Consider the following 21,116-nt stretch of genomic DNA (forward strand, 5'->3'; position numbering starts at 1 on the left):
AAGACAAACATGATCAACCAAACACTGAAGCACACATTTGAACAAGAAACCAGGCTTTCTCTTTTTAATTGTACTGTTTCTATTTTATCATCATTAATCACACATTCTAAAAAGTGTTTTGTGCAAAACAGAGTTTTCATTTAAATAAATAGTCCCATATTTTCATTAGCTTGTGTTGTAACTCAATATTCTTGACATCAAAGGTCCTCATTTATTATTGTATCACCTGAACTCTAATATGTTACTTCCATTATCATTGATGTCACCTAAGACATGACCACTCTTTCCAAACTACACCATAGTCTAACACTCAGAAACCCTGATCATATACTGATAGCCGGTGTGGAAACAAGCTCCGTTGACATCAGATCCTTGGGAGAGTCTCCAAATCACATGTTTTCCGATTTGACTTTCAATTCAAGATAATGTCTAAGTCAACCAACTATTAATTATGTGCAATGTTTCACGTAGGGTCTCCTTTGTGGACGAAAGAGAAACTTGACCCGCTCATAGTTCAAGAAGGTGCTTCCCTCGTGTTACCGTGTCGACCACCACTTGGATTACCACCGCCGATCATATTTTGGATGGATAATTGTAAGTATTTTAAGATCCTTCATATAAGATGTTGTTGCTTCATTTCCTTGTCAGACTGTGGATAAACCTCATGCTAAGATCGTATCTAGAATTTGGTACACGCTATGCAAAGCCTATAAACACAGGCCAACATAGAGCGGCTGTGTGGGTTGACTTGCGATGTAACGGAGCAGGGTGGCTATAGAAAGGCAGTATCTTCTCTCGAAACAAATTGCAAAGGCGAGGAATGGAGAACTGTTTCAGACTTTGTTAAAAAAGACCTCTATGGTCACGTGTTGTCAGAACCACCCTTAGTTCATGAAAAGTAGTTCTCACCACCAACAAAGGTAAACAATGTACAATTTCCTTGATTATTTTCATATTCATTTACGCTACAGGAAAACCGAAAAGTCCCAAGTTCTAACCAATGATCTGGGCTCTGAGCATATGACCACCTAAAGGGGATTCACTCAGTTTTCACCCCACAAAAATAAAAGAATTAGCAGATGGATATTAGAGGTAGCATTTGAAGGAGAGGGGGCATATAAAACGATGGGGGCATGGAGGGTTTCTGCCTCCTAAGAGGTAGGGGGGCAATTCAGACCAAAAAAGCATAATCATTTGAAGAGGTATGGGAAGAATACACTTTAAGACACAAAATGTCCTAATACATGCTTCTTTCCATGGCCAGCATCACCTAACATCTCACAGGTTTTACAACCATTTGCAACCCCTCACACAGCAGGTACTAGCCTTCGTTTTAATCCTGTAAAGGGCATAACACCTATTCATCGCACTAGCCTACACTTCATATCTAAATTTACCGGGTAGTTTTGGGGCTGTAGCTTGATGGTGTAATTGATCTGTTAGTATGCTGCGGTCTACCTAAAACTAAATCACAGGCTGCAGTACAACATTGAAAAGCACACAGCGATGCAAGGCCACACTCACAGCGGTTTCACACTTTAAAAGGGCCAAATTAATATGAAATAATGCACTCTTTGCCAGTGCAGCAATTTAGAGGACCCGAGAAGATTGCATATACATCGCCCCAAGGTCCCTCCCCATGGTCTGTCACATGCCGGTTAATGTAGACCTAACAATGTGCACATACACTGAACAAGATGGTGACCATTCCTTATTTATGTTCTGGCTGGTTGGTCAGCATCATTTGGACTGTGTGTCACCTTGGGAAAACATTAATTTTCAAGTTATCCTTATAAATCATGAATGACAAAATCCTTAACTAAGCAACTCGTGCCATGTATAACATCAACTTCCCCATGGTCCCCAAGCCAGTTGGCTCCCTGTGCGCAACTGGTTCCTCTATACATTTCTACTGCTTGACTCCCAATGTATTTACGGGCATGACCCTCATCCATCTCCTGGGCTCCCCATCTTGCACCTGTCTGAATTTCTCCATCCCTCTCCCCCCCTGAGCATCTTCTTGCTTTGGCTAATTCTCAATCTTGTCCCTTCACTAGAACTCCTTTCCTCCTGTTATCAAAAGCACCACCATCATTTGTGCATTCCAGGTGGCACTTAGACTCCATTTCCAAATCCATGAAGGTGCCCTTACACCTATATGTTCCACCTCTTTCCATCAATGTGTACATATATATTTTGGCACTCCTCCCTGGTCACCACTCTTAATGTACTGACCCTAGTTTGCGTCTTACCGCATCCCTAATATCTTCCTGCTTGTTGTCCACTGTACACATTGTATTGGCAAGCACCCACTTGCCAGAATACTCGCACTGCGGCACGTCATTATGTATGTGTTTAATATCAAAGTACTATGTCTTGAATAAAAACAAATTCAAATAAATATATTGTCATGTCATGGGCTTTAATCAACAAATCAGGCCAGCCCGGGTTGTGTATTAAAGGCATTTTATTCCTGTTCTTTATCCATTACTATATGGAAACAATACATTGCTGTGGGTGTAGGCTGGACTCTCCTTGTCCATTTAGTTCTTCCCCAAATTCAAGAGCTACGTCTTGGGATCACAAAAAACCTAGCATAAAAATGTCAGAACAGTCTTTTGTCAATAACTTCACCAGTTCAAGGATCAACTTTTATAGTTCTTCAATGTTTACTTTCCACCCCAACACTCAGTCTCTTTAGTTCCTCCCGCCGAAAGATAACATCCTCCGGATCGCCTCCTTGTGATGTCCTATCTCAAATTCTTGCTAATGTTTCTGTGGGTGGCTGTTGCTCTGTCTCCATGACTAGTCCTAGCAATGGCTGGAACTTTCTCCCACTTGTGGAGTGGACAAACTGGGTTTTTCTTTCGCAATTTTTCCAGGGGCATTTAAGAGTGCCTCGTCAACTGCCTTTGCTTGGATCCTAATTTGTACATATTCAACCTTGGATCGTCTCTCGCTACTGACTGGCACATGGAAGCCAGTGTAGGCGGGCTGCAGTGGATCAGCATAGCCTTTGGGAGTCACTGTAAGAGGTTTAACTTTTTCGGAGTTGTGAGAATAGTTCTTTATGTGACTTGTCCACTGTGATCAGCCGACCCAGCAACATTTACAAATCTCATTAAGGTAAAGCTGATTGGCCCATTGAAGTAAAACCCTTCTCATTTGCCTGAGGCCTCAAAACAGCTGCCATTGTGGTCATTATTGTGGCGGTCCATGATACAGCCTTGAGAATTGCCAACGATGGGCCTATAACTGCTCTCTGGGGGTCCCTCCCATCTTAGAAAGTATGAGAGGGGGGCTGGTAGGGCTGCAGGATTGCCCCCAAATAAATGAAAAAGTAATGCCGTCTTTGAAGTGGAAGCATGTACATTCGGGCCAGGGGTCTTGAGCCAGGTCCTGCAGGCCCAAACCAAGTCTGCATTCTCAACTTGCTCTCGAACCCGGGTCGACCCCAGCATGAACTCTCAGACCCAACTCAAAGCTAAATGCCAGGATTCCAGGGCTGGAGGAGGCTGATGGACCCATCTTGACCATTGGACGTGGCCGCAGGATTTGCACAATTGTCCTATAAAGGGGAAGTGAGTGCCCCAGAGATGATTGAAGACCATACCCTGGGCAAAGTAGCCCCAGGCAATGCTCAATTGCCACGTTAGGAATCTTGGCATGCCCAGGCATTGCAAACGGCCATTGCGCAGGCTAAGTAGCCACAGGGCAAGTTACCATGCCATGCCCCTTGGGCACTACCATGATGTTAGCGTGTATCATGAAAAAGAGGCAAATGACACATCTTTGATTAAGTGCACAAAACCCCCTTCCTTTATGAGCCATGGCTCCAAAGGTGCCATTATAAAGCCACTGCCATGCACTGCTCATGATGCCATCCCAAATCACATACACCCGCTATTGCAGCTCAGCAGTATCCCAGCCTTTTTATGCTCCCTTTTAATTTGATTTGAGGGCCTTTTGAAAACAAAGACATAGTGACCTGTAAAGATTACTTTCAAGAGATACACCTTTCCATGTCCAGGAGCACGGCGCGAGATGTCCTGAGTAGTGCCTAACAGTCAGTGAGTTGTGGTGGCTTTGGGAACCATAACTGGCAAATGTTTTTTGTTATTGTTGTTGTTGTTTTATGCAGCAACCATAATGTCCTTTTGACACAGGGTTGTCCAACTCTAGGCCACGAGGGCCGGAATCCTGACGGGTTTTCAGGATATCCCTCATTAATATTTGTGAGCAAAAATCGGCATACATTTAGAATCATTGTATGCAAATGTATCTCATGAATATTAATGAGGGGTGTCCTAAAAATTATACGTGGATCCAGCCCTCAAGGCCTGGTAGTCCCTTAACTTGTGCTACAAACAACTGAGGTAAAACTGCTTGAGATGTCCTACGACTGGTAAACAGCGTCTGCTGTCTCTGAACTTGTACTTGAAGTCAGGACGTCCTGGTGGACATTTCTCTAGACCCTTAGTCTTCTACTGGACACAGCTGCTGACATATTGGCTTCTGTACTTCTCATGAACAGCTTTCAGTGGTGGTTCTTCTCCCTTGCGCACTGCATCGTGCTCTTCGCTGTCTGTACTTCTGGGCACACCATCATTTTAGCTTCTCTTTCCCTCTCTCCTTATCCCTCTTTGCTTTGCTACTCATCACACCATCTTTCACTCATTCTTGCTGTGTAAATCAGCATCCTGCTGCTCCCTTGGGGTAGTGCAGATTGCTCCATAGCACGCAATTTAGTTGGTAGGTTATAATTATTATAATAATAAATTATATTTGGTTATTTATAATGCGCTTAATACCCAGAGGTTTCTAAGCGCGGACTTGGGGTTCGAACCTCTCTTGCTGTGCGTCGTCTTGCTTCCGAGGTGAGCACATTGCCCATGAGCTATCCTCCCCAGTCTAGGTTGGCAGTGGCAACCTGTGAGAAACCTGAGGATATTCTCACTCCTAAACCCCTTGGATCCTCTATGCAGGTGGCCAGGGAAAGGCCATCGCTCTTGGATCCTGACCCTGGGGGTGGAGAAGTGAGGGAGGATCACCTGGGTGGAGGGTCCTTGGGGACTGAAAGTGGGGTGCCCTCGGGCGAGACATGGTAACCCCCTTTCCGTAGTCATGATAAACCCAACTCTGCCCCCATTTTCATGGACTGTTATAAGCCAGTTCCACTTATTTCTCTCCAATTTACATTTGACAGTACTGAGACGAAGAAGAGGCAACCAAGAGCAATGAAAACAATGCTCTTTTAACACTCTGGGATGAACAAGGTGCCTGTTAGAAGCTGTGAAGGTCAGGCATGTCCCCATAACCAGGATCAGGAAAACTTAATTGAAGCACACCTGTACCCTATTGGAGGGCTGTAGGTGTATAAAGGAAGAAGAGAGAAGGTGTGCAAGGAGAAAGAGCAGAAGCAGCAAGGAGTCCAGCAGAAGCAGAGAGGAGCCAAATGGAGGCAGGACACTGAGATGCTGGGAACCACAGAGAAATGTGGTTTATGGAAGCGTAGCATGAAAGCTGTAAATCCCCAGATCCGACTGAGCAAGCTGAGAGGAGCCGGGCAGGAAGGCTGTCCCCTTCCTTTCTGCTTGAGGTGCTCGTTCCCCATTGTTGTAGGAGCAACACCAGAGTGTCTGAGGGGTAGGAGTTGGAGCCCTGACACATATCCTGTGATGGCTGTGTGATCTGCGCTGCAGCCCGAACTCGCAAACCGACTGGTGAGTTTCTAATGAAAGTGAAATCCAGTGCACGAGCGTGTGAAGTCTGTTAATTAGGATTATTTTATATCAGTGTCATCGTCTGTCTCAACAGAGAACATTTTCGAAAGTCTCCGTTATTTGTCAATTACCAAACTATTAAGAACACATTTTATCAGAGTGGTTGCGTATGTGGTTGCGTGTGTCAAGAAAAACATTTGTCAAAGGTATCCAAACACCAGGCAAGTCAATTCAAATGAAAGTAACGAATATTGTAATTGTAATTGGTTATTTATAACATGCTTAATATCCATGGGTTTCTAAGCACGGACCCGTGGATCGAACCTGTGTTGCTCCATGTCGTCTTGCTTCCAAGGCGAGCGTGTTGCCCCTGAGCTATCCTCCCGAGACAACATTGGATTAAACAATGGATAAAGCAAAATGGAACTACAAATAAACTCTGTAATTATTAAACACAGAATGGAACCAAAACTTTATAAACAATGAAAACTAAAACATTGTAAATCCAAAAGAGAATGGAATATCAACAATAAGCAATTCTCTATATGTTGAGTTTCGAAAAGAATACAACTTCCAAAAATACTCTAATAAAAGAATATAACCCTAAAGAACACTTTAATTAATGTATGTGGAGCTCTGGAGTGAATGCAACTTCAAAGTAAAAAACAAAACAAAGGTGTTGAAACTTGTTCACAATGGAACTTTAAAATTTAAATAACAGGAAGGAACATTAATACCATCTTGTGTGAAAGCTACCAAAAGAAAGCTTTGCAAGCAGAAATAATGGAACTGTGGAAATTAAAATTAAGAAGGCAAAGATACTTTCCTTTTTGAATTGTGGTGCTCAACAAAATTAACCCTTGGGGAAGCGAACCCTTGAGATTTGAGACATTTTGCTGGAATGAAAACAGAGTGTCAAGGTTCCTTTGTGTTTGAACTATTGTGTGTGAAGCTTGGGGAAGGGTACCCCAAATATTGATTGAAAGCATATTACCATGAGTCCAGAGGCGGTAACACTGAGTTACTTTGTGGAACTGTTTTACGCTTGGGGAAGGGAGCTGAAAGTAAGCTGTGAGCTGGAAGAAGCTGAGAACTTTACGTTGAACACTGTTTATTTTGACTTTGGCGTCCCTATACATTTGTTAATTGAGTTGTGAGGGCAAGGATAGGTTTTGGACACAGGCAGATTTTTAAGTTGAACTCGTTGACTCAGACGTCCCTTAGTTTTGTTCAAGGAGGGAAATCACACCTTAGCATCGGGCAAGTTAGATCTTTTACCATCCTAACATTGAAGTTAATAAAGTTTTTTATTTTGAACTCTGAATCTGTTGTCTGTGTCCTGCTTGATGATGCCCTCAAAAACCACCAAACATTGTAAAAGGGTTGCCCTGGCTGAAGGGACAGAATCAGACGGGGGCATTCTTGGCTACATATTTCTGGACACAGACCCAATGTCACAGTTGTGAACATGTGGGCAGCACGGGACCTTACAATCCTGAGCAAAGCGGAGTGGGTGCTATAAGACAACAATATCTGTATTGCTTCGTAGCGCTGGATAATAGCACTTGACTTGTGAGTCTGGGGTGCCCTGCAGAGGGACCAAAGTTGTGGGGGGAATGGAAAAACTCGGTGGGTGTTAATCCATTTTGGATTTCTGTGGTGTGCTGGTGATGTAGAGCAGTAGGGATTTCTAAAGTGTGCCACAGCTGGACACTGAGTGGGAGTGGGGCAGCGGAAAATACTGCAAAGGCTGGAGTGGAGCAGAGGGGCCAGCAGTGTGGCGGTGGAGAAGCTTGGTGGCCAAGGATCAGGAACGGGAACTGGTGGCAGGAGCAGCGTGCCCTGTCGAAGTAGCGTGGTGGTGTGAAGGGGTACGAAGGTCAGGAGGGAGGAGGCAGCATGACTGGGGCAGAAAAGATCTGGAGTGGAAATTGATTCCTGTTACCTAGAGGAACCAGTGCATACAAGCTATTAAGAAGCCCTTCTTCCTGATTGGCCTGCAGAAATTCCACTTTCCGTCCCAGGTGCTAATGACTTGTATGGATAAGGATTATTTCCTATTGTTCCAATAGTTTGCCTTTTTATCCCCATTTTAAACAAAACATTTTACCCTTATTGAGTGCAATGCCCTTGAGCCACAGACTATAAAGGATGATGCCCTACCCATCATTATATAACTTGCAAGGAGGACATTAGTGGCCCTCATAGCCCTCAGTGTTAGGCAGGTAAGCTGTGTCAGTACCTAGTGTGGATCACTAGCTAAATCTCAGCTGCTCAGGGCTATCAGAATGCAGGCACTTACTGCTGGCAATGGCCGCTGCTCCAAGGATCGTTCAGCTGCTCAGAATCCTCAGAACGCAGCCACTTACTCCTGGTAGTTGCCTGCAGCTCTGAGAGTCCATTAGCTGTTCAGGATCCTCAGAATGCAAGCAGTTAATGCTGGTAGTTGCCTGCAGCTCTGAGAGTCCTTCAGCTGCTCACGATCCTCTGAATAGAGACACTTAATGCTGGTAGTTGCCTGCATATCTGAAAGTCATTCGGCTGCTGAGGGTCCTCAGAATGCAGGCACTTACTGCTGGTAGTTGCCTGCAGCTCTGAGAGTCCTTCAGCTGCTCATGATCCTCAGAATGCAGGCACTTACTGCTGGTAGTTTACTGCAGCTCTGACACTCCTTTGGCTGCTCAGGACCCTCAGAATTCAGACACTTACTGCTGGTAGTTGCCTGCAGCTCTGAGAGTCCTTCTGCTGCTCATGCCCTCAGATCGCAGCCACTTACTGCTGGTAGTTGTTCACAGCTCCGAGGATCTTTCAGCTTCTCAGAATGCAGGCACTTACTCTGATTTGGGCCTGCTCTGAGAGTCCTTCGGCTGCTCAGGGTCCTCAGAATGCAGGCACCTAATCCTGGTAGGTGGTAGGCAGCTCTGAGAGCCCTTCAGCTGCTCAGGCCCCTCAGAATGCAGGCACTTAATGCTTGTAGTTGCCTGCAGCTCTGAGAGTCCTTCAGCTGCTCACGATCCTCAGAATGCAGGCACTTATTCCTGGTAGGTGGTAGGCAGCTCTGAGAGCCCTTCAGCTGCTCAGGCCCCTCAGAATGCAGGCACTTAATGCTTGTAGTTGCCTGCAGCTCTGAGAGTCCTTCAGCTGCTCACGATCCTCAGAATGCAGGCACTTACTCCTGGTAGGTGGTAGGCAGCTCTGAGAGCCCTTCAGCTGCTCATGATCCTCTGAATAAAGACACTTAATGCTGGTAGTTGCCTGCAGCTCTAAGAGTCATTCGGCTGCTCAGGGTCCTCAGAATGCAGGCACTTATTGCTGGTTGTTTACTGCAGCTCTGACACTCCTTTGGCTGCTCAGGACCCTCAGAATTTAGGCACTTACTGCTGGTAGTTGCCTGCAGCTCTGAGAGACCTTCTTTTGCTCATGATCCTCAGATCGCAGACACTTACTGCTGGTAGTTGTTCGCAGCTCCGAGGATCTTTCAGCTGCTCAGAATGCAGGCACTTACTCTGATAGTTGGCTGCAGCTCTGAGAGACCTTAGGCTGCTCACGATCATCATGTTGCGGGGAGGTAATGCTGGTAGTTGCCTGCAGCTCTGAGAGTCCTTCAGCTGCTCACGATCCTCAGAATGCAGGCACTTACTCCTGGTAGGTGGTAGGCAGCTCTGAGAGCCCATCAGCTGCCCATGATCCTCAGAATACAGTCACTTAATGCTGGTAGTTGCCTGCATCTCTGAGAGTCATTCGGCTGCTCAGGATCCTCAGAATGCACGCACTTAATGCTGGTAGTTGCCTGCAGCTCTGAGAGCCCATCAGCTGCTCATGATCCTCAGAATACAGTCACTTAATGCGCTGGTAGGTGGTAGGCAGCTCTGAGAGCCCTTCAGCTGCATAGGATCCTCAGAATGCAGGCCCTTAATCCTGGTAGTTGGCTGAAGCTGTCCAACCAGCATTTGCCCCCAGTCCTTTTCTGCTCCTCCTTGGCGCCTGCTCTCCTCGGCCTCCCTCCTCTGCCTTTTCTGTGCCCTCTCCCACTGAACCCCTCACTCCTGGCCCCTGCATGTGTGCTCACACCTCAGCATGTCTGCTCTCTTTTCATTTGACCCCATTCCACCTTCATAATGAAATGGGTCCTCGTCACAGTCATGTTGTATTTGCCTAGGGGACATTTTGTAGATGCGTGTTTCTTTCCTGTCATTTGCCCAGTGTTTGGTACGCACACTTAAAAACTAATCTCACGTTTGTCATCCAGCCACCCCCAGGTAATAGCTTTGGAGACACAGGCACTTATGGGCATCCCTGTGTTCAGGAAAGTTAAGAAGGATTGGGAGCACTCATGGGCTCCAGCACTTTATTATTAGGCAAGGATGGCTTGTGAGTATTCAGAGCGTGCAAGTGCAGCAAGGTAGAGTGCACAGGAGGTAAGTGCTGGGGAGTCCGAGCTTGTGGGTGAGCCACAGATCAAGTGCTTGGGTTGTTGAGCGCTACACGACCAGAGCCACATTAGGTATAAGTGCGAGCCTCCAGGGCAGAGGGTGTGCCAATGCAAGTGCTGAGGGTGGACAGGCCGATTGGGTGTGAGAGGTCAGGGGCAGGGGGAGGCTATTCCATAGGAGGGAGCCAGCTGAGGACTTGTTGCCCAAAACCTCTCAAAAGTCAGACTTTGCAGACCCCTGCTACAGACGCAGTGCAGAGGTTATTTTGAATGCAGATGTTCTATGTACATATGTGTCTGTTGAAACACGTTTTGTTTTTTCTCGTTTAGCTTTCCAGAGATTACCTCAAAATGAGAGAGTTTCCCAGGGCCTAAATGGGGACCTCTATTTTTCCAACGTCCAGCCTGGGGATAGCCGCGAAGACTACATTTGCTTTGCAAGATTTAACCACACTCAGACCATACAGCAGAAGCAGCCCATTGCTGTGAAGGTTTTGTCAAGTAGGTATTGCCCGTCTGGCTGTCTCTGTCTGCCCTCCTCACCCAGCTCACTGTAATGTTGGTAATGTACAAGTGTATTGATAGTGACTGCAGAAACTGATGACAGATTTGCTTTCCATATCTGGCTTCTAAAGATGCAATCCGCGCGGGGAAACCAACATGAATGCTATTATGTCTTTATAATTTTGCTATATTGCGATATGATTTCAGAGATATGACATAGCGTCTAGAGCAGGGTTGTCCAACTCCAGGTCTCGAGGGTGCCTGGTTTTCAGGATACCCCTCATTGATATTCATGAGTCACGTTTGCATACAATGATTCTAAATGCATGCACATTTTTTCTCATGAATATTAATGAGGGATATCCCAAAAACCCTTCAGGATTCTGGGCCTCAAGGCCCAAAGTTGGACAACCCTGGTCTAGAGGAAATTATTTTGGCTAACACGCAACCTGCTCAGCCTACCACAGGTGGAAAGACAGGTGTTTGAGTTAACACTAAGTATATGTTTAACGCCTATGCGGGCATCATAAAATAACTAGTTCTGCTTCCCTAAATTATTGTCTAGAAGTCATGGGGACATTCCAGAATTCAATTTAAGGAAATTCACCAATATATAGCATTGTGCTATTTTCAAACTTTGACTCCTGTCTGCTAAGGTTAAGAGAGGCATGCCAATATATTATATCCAAATGAGGGTTTCAGAAACCCTTGCCCTTCTTCAAGGACTACAGTGGAACTAGGGGTAATAGAATGTATGTTTGTATTGATAATATGGTAAACAGGGCAGAAAAGTACCTTACGTGTCTGCCACTGCAAGGCATTGTGGTGAAATGGTAAGAGTAATTCCGCCATCATGAATTGTAACCTAGCAACGGCATATGATACATGTTTCACTAGAACAGCGTCACAGAGGAGAGAACACGAAGAAAGCATCTAGTGGGTTCTGCTTGTTTTAACAGTTTATGGAATGGAAGTGAAACTCCATTTAGTGCACGCCATCGTGCCTCACATGGAGTGTGAATGAGGGGTCGATTTTGGGGTGCAAAATGTGTGGGTGCAGGATAGCAGTTGTGTGCAAGGTGAAAAGATAAATGATATTGGGGAGCGAGGAGGATGAAGGTGAAGCTTCAATGGTACAGATCACATATAGCTTTGGTCCTGTCCTGGCGTAAATTGGGCTGTAATCCCTAGATTAGGGGTCTGCAAACAGCGTCTTTCCAGATGTTCTCAACTGCAACCCCCAAGATCCCAGACCAGTGGCTGTGCTGGCTCATGGGGGTTTTGGTCCAAAATATCTGGAGAGCCAAAGGTTGCAGACCGATGGAGTGGGGCATGGAGCGGGAAATCCGACCTGCGCGTTGCCCCACTCCATGCGGGGAAACCGTTAGCGTCTCTGCCCGCGTCTGATTTTGTTGCAGGCCGGGAGGATTGAATCTCTTTGGATTATCACCTGTTATTTACAGCTACAAAAGAATTGGCGGGATCCACAGGGCTTCATTGTAATGGTGGCTGCCATGTTTGTACTCGGTAGCCGCCATTACTGACCATGACGGGGGGGGGCGCATTTCAGTAAATCGCAGTAAACTAAACGATGACATTTCATAATAAATTACTGTAATGACAAACTTAACCAAGACCAGTCATCAGTGCGAAGGTAACAATGTCGAATCCGAAAATGTCGAATTTCTAAATGCAAGTATATGTGTGGGCGTTAGGTTTATAAAACATTCAGGGGAGCATGGGGGAGTTGTGGGGGTCTCCCCGGCATATAATGGTAGGGAAATAGATGCGAGCAGCGTGAAGTAGTAACGGACTAGTAGAATGGCGTGTTCGCTGCCAGCCTGAATGCTTCCATGTCCCGTGTCATTGCCAGCTCAGGCTGCTGAATGCTCTCCACTGCTTTGCCTTTTGCACAATCCTTACGATGTTCTGTTTCTTTCAGTGGATTCATTGAATGAAACCTTTGCAGCTAATTTGAGTGGCACTGAGTTTTTTGGTGGTGAGTTGCCGTGACCTCTAACGACATTCCTTCTAACACTATAGTATAGAGTACTAACTTCATCCCACTCCCATGGCTACCTAACATCCTTCTGAAGTAACACTCTACTCTTTCTACTTCAGTCATCATCCATATATGCACTATTAGGCTTGTTGGCCAGCTCTGATCCATGCAAGAATAGAAAATGGCTGCTAATGTATTGAACAGAATTTTAACTTTGAGGTGTGAAGCATGTCATTAGGGCCCTGTGGGCCTAAGCAGAATCTACAACCTTTGGCTATCAAGATCTTTTGGACTACAATTCCCTTGATCACTTGCCCGTGACTATACTGGCTAGGGACATGGGAGTTGTAGTTCAAAACATCTGGCGAGCCAAAGGTTGTGGGTAGCTATCCACTGACCATTCAGGACCAAGGTCATGGTTTGTAGATCATATTTTTGTTTAAAATGAGTTTCTTCCGATTACAGAAATGGTAATTGGGCAGTCCCTGTGGAATGGGGTTGATGAAGTTTAATGCTTTTTCTTTAGCTGAACTATATAGATGCGACTAATAGTAGAGTTATAAAAATAGATCTCAGGCCAGGTGAAATGTGAGCCTAGATCTCAGGCCATGTGAAAGGTGAACATAGATCTCAGGCCATGTGACAGGTGAACCTAGATCTCAGGCCATGTGAAATGTGAACATATATCTCAGGCCATGTGAAATGTGAACCTAGATCTCAGGCCATGTAAAATGTGAGCCTAGATCTCAGGCCAGGTGAACCTAGATCTCGGGCCATGTGAAATGTGAACCTAGTACTCAGTCCATGTGAAATGTGAACCTAGATCTCAGGCCATGTGAAAGGTGAACCTAGATCTCAGGCCATGTGAAATGTGAACATAGATCTCAGGCCATGTGAAATGTGAACCTAGTACTCAGTCCATGTGAAATGTGAGCCTAGATCTCAGGCCATGTGAAAGGTGAACCTAGATCTCAGGCCATGTGAAATGTGAACATAGATCTCAGGCCATGTGAAATGTGAACCTAGTACTCAGTCCATGTGAAATGTGAACCTAGATCTCAGGCCATGTGAAAGGTGAACCTAGATCTCAGGCCATGTGAAATGTGAACCTAGTACTCAGTCCATGTGAAATGTGAACCTAGATCTCGGGCCATGTGAAATGTGAACCTAGATCTCAGGCCATGTGAACCTAGATCTCGGGCCATGTGAAATGTGAACCTAGATCTCAGGCCATGTGAAATGTGAGCCTAGATCTCAGGCCAGGTGAAATGTGAGCCTAGATCTCAGGCCATGTGAAAGGTGAACCTAGATCTCAGGCCATGTGAAATGTGAACCTAGATCTCGGGCCATGTGAAATGTGAACCTAGATCTCAGGCCATGTGAACCTAGATCTCGGGCCATGTGAAATGTGAACATAGATCTCAGGCCATGTGAACCTAGTTCTCAGGCCATGTGAAAGGTGAACCTAGTACTCAGTCCATGTGAAATGTGAACATAGATCTCAGGCCATGTGAACCTAGTTCTCAGGCCATGTGAAAGGTGAACCTAGTACTCAGTCCATGTGAAATGTGAACCTAGATCTCAGGCCATGTGAACCTAGTTCTCAGGCCATGTGAAAGGTGAACCTAGTACTCAGTCCATGTGAAATGTGAACCTAGATCTCAGGCCATGTTAACCTAGATCTCAGTCCATGTGAAATGTGAACCTAGATCTCAGGCCATGTGAAAGGTGAACCTAGTACTCAGTCCATGTGAAATGTGAACCTAGATCTCGGGCCATGTGAAATGTGAACATAGATCTCAGGCCATGTGAAATGTGAACCTAGATCTCGGGCCATGTGAAATGTGAACATAGATCTCAGGCCATGTGAAAGGTGAACCTAGATCTCAGGCCATGTGAACCTAGTTCTCAGGCCATGTGAAATGTGAACCTAGTACTCAGTCCATGAGAAATGTGAACCTAGATCTCAGGCCATGTGAAATGTGAACCTAGATCTCAGGCCATGTGAAATGTGAACCTAGTTCTCAGGCCATGTGAAATGTGAACCTAGTACTCAGTCCATGTGAAATGTGAACCTAGTACTCAGTCCATGTGAAATGTGAACCTAGTACTCAGTCCATGTGAAATGTGAACCTAGTTCTCAGGCCATGTGAAATGTGAACCTAGTTCTCAGGCCATGTGAAATGTGAACCTAGTTCTCAGGCCATGTGAAATGTGAACCTAGATCTCGGGCCATGTGAAAGGTGAACCTAGATCTCAGTCCATGTGAAATGTGAACCTAGATCTCGGGCCATGTGAAATGTGAACATAGATCTCAGGCCATGTGAAATGTGAACATAGATCTCAGGCCATGTGAAATGTGAACCTAGATCTCAGGCCATGTGAAATGTGAACATAGATCTCAGGCTTATGTGAAATGTGAACCTAGTTCTCAGGCCATGTGAAATGTGAACCTAGTTCTCAGGCCATTCCACGCCTGCTGAATTTGAAGGGTTTCGTTGCGCTAAATCTGATTGCCTTAACTCTTGTCATAACTAAAGGTGTTCTCTGCATGTCAAGGGTTTTAGTTTTATTGTATCTTATTCATGGCCCCCGTACGTGTTTCGCCAAATATTAAAAACGAGGGACGATTGCTGGCCATGACGACCCCCCTCCGTAGTGGCTAACTAGATCCAACCGTCTCTTTCTACGTCTCAGAAAGATGGCGTGCCGTTGCCTATGGACCATAACCCCCTCTTTCGGAAGTAACCAGATCTAGTCCGGGTTGTAGTAATTAGGCCATATGTTTCTCATGGCCTACTGGCCACTGTGCATATTGCACGAGTTTAGCAAACGGACTCTGGCCAAGGCCTAGAGACCCATAAGTCATTCCTTCTTGCCCCCTTTCATTCCCCCTCCTTTTATTCCTGCGATAAATTATCACGCGAACAATCCATCTGTACATTAATGCAGCGTCCTATTCCTGCAAGAATAACATCTGGTAAACCTCCCTGCAAAAATGCAGCATGCGCATTCCCGCGGTAATGCATCGTGTGCCACGGTAACAGGAAAACGATTGACTTCCGTAAAAGTCTTCCCAATGCCCACTGCCACTCACCACGTGTCCCCCTGCTCCTCTCAGTCCCCCATTACCCATAAAGCTTTGCACCTGTTTAGAACTAAGCACTTCCGCAAAAGGTAAGAAAACACTCTAGAATCCCTTCCGGGACTTCCCTAAGCTACATGATGGCTCAATGCCAGAGTTGACAAACATTTATTAAATAAATATCCTTTTACATGTTTAAATCCATGCTTCCCTCCCAACACTGGGCATTCTGGCATCAGGTCACATGATGTAGACGAGGGCTCTAAAACCTGTAGCTCTCCCAATGTTTTGGGCGATGTGTTGCATGTTGCGACATTACCGCGCTAATCCTGTGAGATTCCTGTGACATTCACTCGACCAGACGAAAGCGTCTTGCAACGGATGAGCTCCCAGGCCCACTCTTAACTCTCCAACGTCACATATGGTCCTTCCCCTCACCCCACCTCTACCCTAATGAGAAGCCATCCCTTTCCCCCCCAAATGTTTTTTTTAACCACTTTTCTTTTTCAGATTCCCGCGAGATGATCGAGATAATCGCTTGCATCGATATTAAATAAAATGGCGGCTTCTCATTTCGGAAAATCTTCCAAAGAGGAGCGATGTTGGTCTGGTATTGCTCCTTGTAAAATGCTGTCAATTCCGCCCCTAGATTTTCTCCCCCCACCCGTTCACAGACTATAGGCTATTTCCCTACATCATTTTTCAACCTGTTCCTGATTTTCATTGATTTCAGTTTAGGAAGGATTTCCCCGTATCCCCCGGAAACAACAAAATATCTTCAGCATAAAGAGCAATCTTATGTTGTTGCCCCTTAATCATCACCCCCACAATTCTATTATCCCTTCTAACCCTAGAGGCCAACAGGCTCCATTCCCATTGCAAAGACCAAAGGGGAGAGCAGACATCCCTGACAAGTATATCAATATATTAATCCTGGCCCATAGCATTCCATTCATATTAATTCTCGTAACCGGAATCTGGAAGTTTGCCAAGATCATTGTTATAAAAGTGGGCCCCAACCCAAATGCTTCCAGCGTATGCCCTACAAGCGTCCAATGCGAGAACTGTCAGGTTCTGTCTTATTCCCTTCCCTCATTAAATTAAGTTAACAGTCCTCCTGATTTTATCTTGCGTATTCCATTCCTTTATAAAACCAGTTTCATCTGAGTTCATTAATTTGGATAAGATCAACATCAATCTAGAAGCTAGAATGCGATAACTTTCACATTCCACTGGGTCTTTACCAGGTTTAAGCACTAGTGTTGTTGTCGAGATACCCATAGCTCGTGAAACCACCACTTTTGCTTGAATGTCATTAAATAATTTCATTATACGTTGATCTAACCATGATTTAAATATCTTGTAATAACCATTCCCAAAACCATCCGGTCCCGGAGTTTTATTCTGAGGTAGCGCATCAATAGCCACAACAACTTCAGCCAGGATCAGGGGACTATCTAAGAACATTTGATCTTCCACTGTTTATGTAATTTGGCCGCTAAAAATCAATTTGCCTTGTTAGCTTTTATATAATAAGACTGTTTGGCCTGTAGGATCTTTTGTGCCAATTGGTCCGCCTTGTGAGCCTCCAATTGAGTACAAGCTTTCGTCATTGCCCTAAGTGCCTTCAGAGAGCCATTATGTTTGTGCATTCGTTCTGCCTCCTCGATCACTTGTTGAAGTGGCATTGGCATAAGTCTCCTTACCTCCATAAAAACCACAATTTTCCTTATGAATTACCCCCTAAACACAGCTTTACCTGCTACCCAAATAATCCTCCAATCCAAAGCCCCCACTTTAAAAAATGTACAGATATATTTCTCCTTATGAGCCCTTATTGATACAATCCTCAAGACCAAATTGTTTAAGCACCACCCTTGTCTCTTATATCCACTAGGCCTATCTATCTGTACCCAGACATTCACCGGTGTGTGATCTGAAAGGTACTGCAGGCCTGTATCTACCGAGAGTACCCTTGAGACCACATTTGAAGAAACCATAATCATATCAATCCTGGAGTAACCCCATGAACTGCTGAAAAATGAGTATAACCTCTATTGTCCTGATGGAAAAAGTGCCACCATTACAGTTCCCGGAGAAGCATAGATAGCTCTTGTCCACATCTATTATCATTTGCCGATGGGGGGTAGTGTTTTACCCATATTCAGGTCCATCACACAATTGAAGTCTCCTCCTATTAAAACATATCCCTCCCAGGGCCCTCCCAGCTCTCCCAAAAGCCCCTTGAGGTAATGATCACTAGGCACATAAGAAGACGCCAGCATGAAGACCTGCCCTCCCCACCCCATGTGACCCTTGAGAATTAAATATCTGCCACTGGGGACTCTGTATGGATATTGTTAACAGCAATGTAACCGCCCCCTTTTTAACGGCATGGGAAACCAATCAAGGTTTTCATTTCCAATTACCTCTGCAGTATGGAACTCAGCTCTGGAGAAAATTGAGACGCCGCACATTCAGGGTGACCAATCCCAAATCAGCCATCATCTCTTGCTAACATTCTCCTCCACAATTGCTGCACTGATCTGATTGGTGTGAATAACTGCTTTATTTCCCACCACTTCCCACGTCGCAGTACCTGAAAACCACTAACAAAATAAAAACCTGTAACAATATGAAAAACTGTCATAACACTGAACAGAATTAACGTCCCAACCGCGTCCACTCCTCAGACCTTATACGCGTCCAAGGATCTAGGGGTCATTTTCCAGAACCCAAGCCCCATGCCGCTTCTGTCAGGCTGAGAGGTCCTGTATCCGCGGAAGCTGCTGAACCCCCGACAATCCCCCTGAGATGTATTTCCCAGAACTAGTTTTCAATACAGCTCTGTAAACTACACCCCAAAGGGAAAGGGGGAATGGGACAACAAAACAACACCAGGCAGACTGCGTCAAGGCTAATCAGTGCTGAACCTGCAGAGGATAAAGAATAACATATACACTTCCTTAATTCACTTACTTAACCTTATGAATGGGAAGACATTAATCCTTAACTAATAATTGAGAATCCTACCTGGTTCTTCTCTTGAAATTTCTTAGAGAAGCGGTTAAGAAGCTGAAAATCTCTCTTACTTGCGATATTTGAAATTCCCAGCAACTTCTTACATTAGGCAAAACTGGAAGTCTTAGTTCTTTGTTTGTCTTTTTTCCAACATGCACTGGTAGTTCAATTAGATTGTCTTTAAAATGTTCTTTCTTGACATTTCAAAACTTTTCAAACTATTTATAATTTTCTTGAGTCTTTAAATCCTTGAAGAAAGAGGAAACACGTGCTAACTGCACACGCAGGTTATTTCCATTAAAATTATCGATGAACTTCACATAGAAATCTTCCTGGTTGAAGAACACGCGCAAACGGATGAAGACGCGCGATCAAAATAATCCACACGCGCAAAAAATCACACGCGCAATAGTCCACACGCGCAAGAATTCACACGCGCAATAGTCCACACGCGCAATAATGTTCTCCTGCGAGACACGCGAAATAAGAACACCCGCGCTATTGAGTTCAAACGCAACGAAGTGATTCTCACGCTCAAAATCACTCGCGATGGAAAAAACACACGCGCACTCACATGGCACGCGACGAACAGATTCTCGCGCTTTGTACACCCGCGCTAAACATCACACGCGCTTTGTATTTCACACGCGCTTAGTATTTCATACGCGCTTAGTATTTCACACGCGCTTTGTACACCCGCGCTAAAAATCACACGCGCTTTGTATTTCACACGCGCTTAGTATTTCACACGCGCTTTGTACACCCGCGCTAAAAATCACACGCGCTTAGTATTTCACACGCGCTTTGTATTTCGCACGCGCTTTGTATTTCACACGTACTTTGTAGTTCTCACGCAGCGTACAGCTTTTCGCGCAAAGGATCACCCGCGCAATAAAACACACGCGCGTTTAAAATGGCACGAGACCAACCTCTACTCGCGCTCGGAATACACACGCTAGAAAGCACGCGCTCACTTGAATACGCACGCGACAGTCAAAATCTCGCGCTAAGGAACACCGCACTGGAAACACAAGCGCACTCCGATATTTCAATAGTTTTAGTAGAAACACTACTTTTAACGAATTTTCAAGGAGAATGTTATTAAGATGAACAGATTTACAGTAGAAATAAAGTCACTTATCTCCTGAGCGAATTCACAAAGATTTCCTGCTTTTCCTATCTTCAAAACGAATTCCTGCCAGCTGAAGACTTCTCCTGAACCCCCAAGAAAGTAGCCGCTCAACTGCTGAGATCTGAAGGATAAAATCCACCAGGCCTAATACTAAAGCAGGAGCAGCCACTGAACACGTCCTCTCAGATGGGGTTTTGATGATGAAAGGCACAGAGTGACAGTTTAGAATGTTCATTGTTGTTCAGCATTGTCTTCTAGCCAATCAGAGCTGTCACTGTGAGGCTCCATCTTGCCTTGGGTCAGAACCAGGATTCTGAATCAACAAGTTAAGGCCTAACCAACTATAATGGAAAACTTCCCACCCACACAAAGCTAATCTGAAAAGGATAATAATAAAAAGGAAACTTGAATAAGAGAAGGAAACCTGACAGTACCCCCCTCCTAATGCCCAGTCTCTGGGCCTATCTTGTGTGGGTTTTTAGCATGAAACTTAGCCACTAAACGGGGGGCATGTACATCAACTGAATCTTCCCAAGATCGTTCCTCCGGTCCATATCCCTCCCAATCAATCAAATACTGCAACCTTCCCCTCACTTTCCTAGAATCCAAAATTTGTTTAACCACAAATTCCTCAGATGAATCCTCCAAAATCACAGGGGAAGGTGGTGTTCTGAATCTAGTTCCTGAACAAACTGGTTTTAAAAGACTAACATGAAAAGTAGGATGTACCTTCAACTGCTTGGGTAATTTCAATCGTACTGCCACAGGGTTGATGATTTTCTCTACCTCAAAAGGGCCCACAAATCTTGGACTGAACTTATTCTTACCCTTAATTTTCAGGTATCGGGTAGAAAGCCAAACTAAGTCCCCCACCTTATATTCAGGTCCAGTTTTTCTTCTCAAATCAGCATATCTCTTATATTTCAACTTATTTTCTCCCAGAACCTTTTTTGCTCTATCCAAGTTATTTTTCATTATCAACAAACGATCTTCCACTCTAGGATTCCCTGAATCTTCCTCCAACACCTCAAAACTCAGAAAACGAGGATGAAACCCACGACCCAACAAGAAAGGGGACATAGAAGTAGCATCTTTTCCACAATTGTTGTAAGAGAATTCTGCCAACCACACCAAATCCACCCATTCCTCTCTAGCTTGTAAATAACACCTTAAAAACTTCTCCAATTCTTGATTTACTCTCTCCACTTGTCCATTAC

At 44.9% G+C, this 21,116-nt stretch overlaps 1 protein-coding gene across 25 annotated transcripts in view; it reads left to right on the forward strand.

The window, feature by feature from the left end:
- NRCAM (neuronal cell adhesion molecule) overlaps positions 1–21,116 on the forward strand; it is a 731,897-nt gene that overhangs the window by 516,555 nt on the left and 194,226 nt on the right. For 23 of the 25 annotated variants that reach the window (XM_069627974.1, XM_069627975.1, XM_069627972.1 and 20 more), the window contains 3 exons: positions 472–594; positions 10,486–10,656; positions 12,602–12,658. In XM_069627974.1, coding sequence (XP_069484075.1) covers positions 472–594; positions 10,486–10,656; positions 12,602–12,658 — 351 coding nt within the window. The remainder of the gene's footprint in view (positions 1–471; positions 595–10,485; positions 10,657–12,601; positions 12,659–21,116) is intronic. The other 2 variants (XM_069627967.1, XM_069627970.1) reach the window with 1 other exon arrangement.

This window comes from Ambystoma mexicanum, chromosome 12, assembly GCF_040938575.1.
Source record: "Ambystoma mexicanum isolate Mex_15411 chromosome 12, UKY_AmexF1_1, whole genome shotgun sequence".
Taxonomy (NCBI): Eukaryota; Metazoa; Chordata; class Amphibia; order Caudata; family Ambystomatidae; genus Ambystoma; species Ambystoma mexicanum.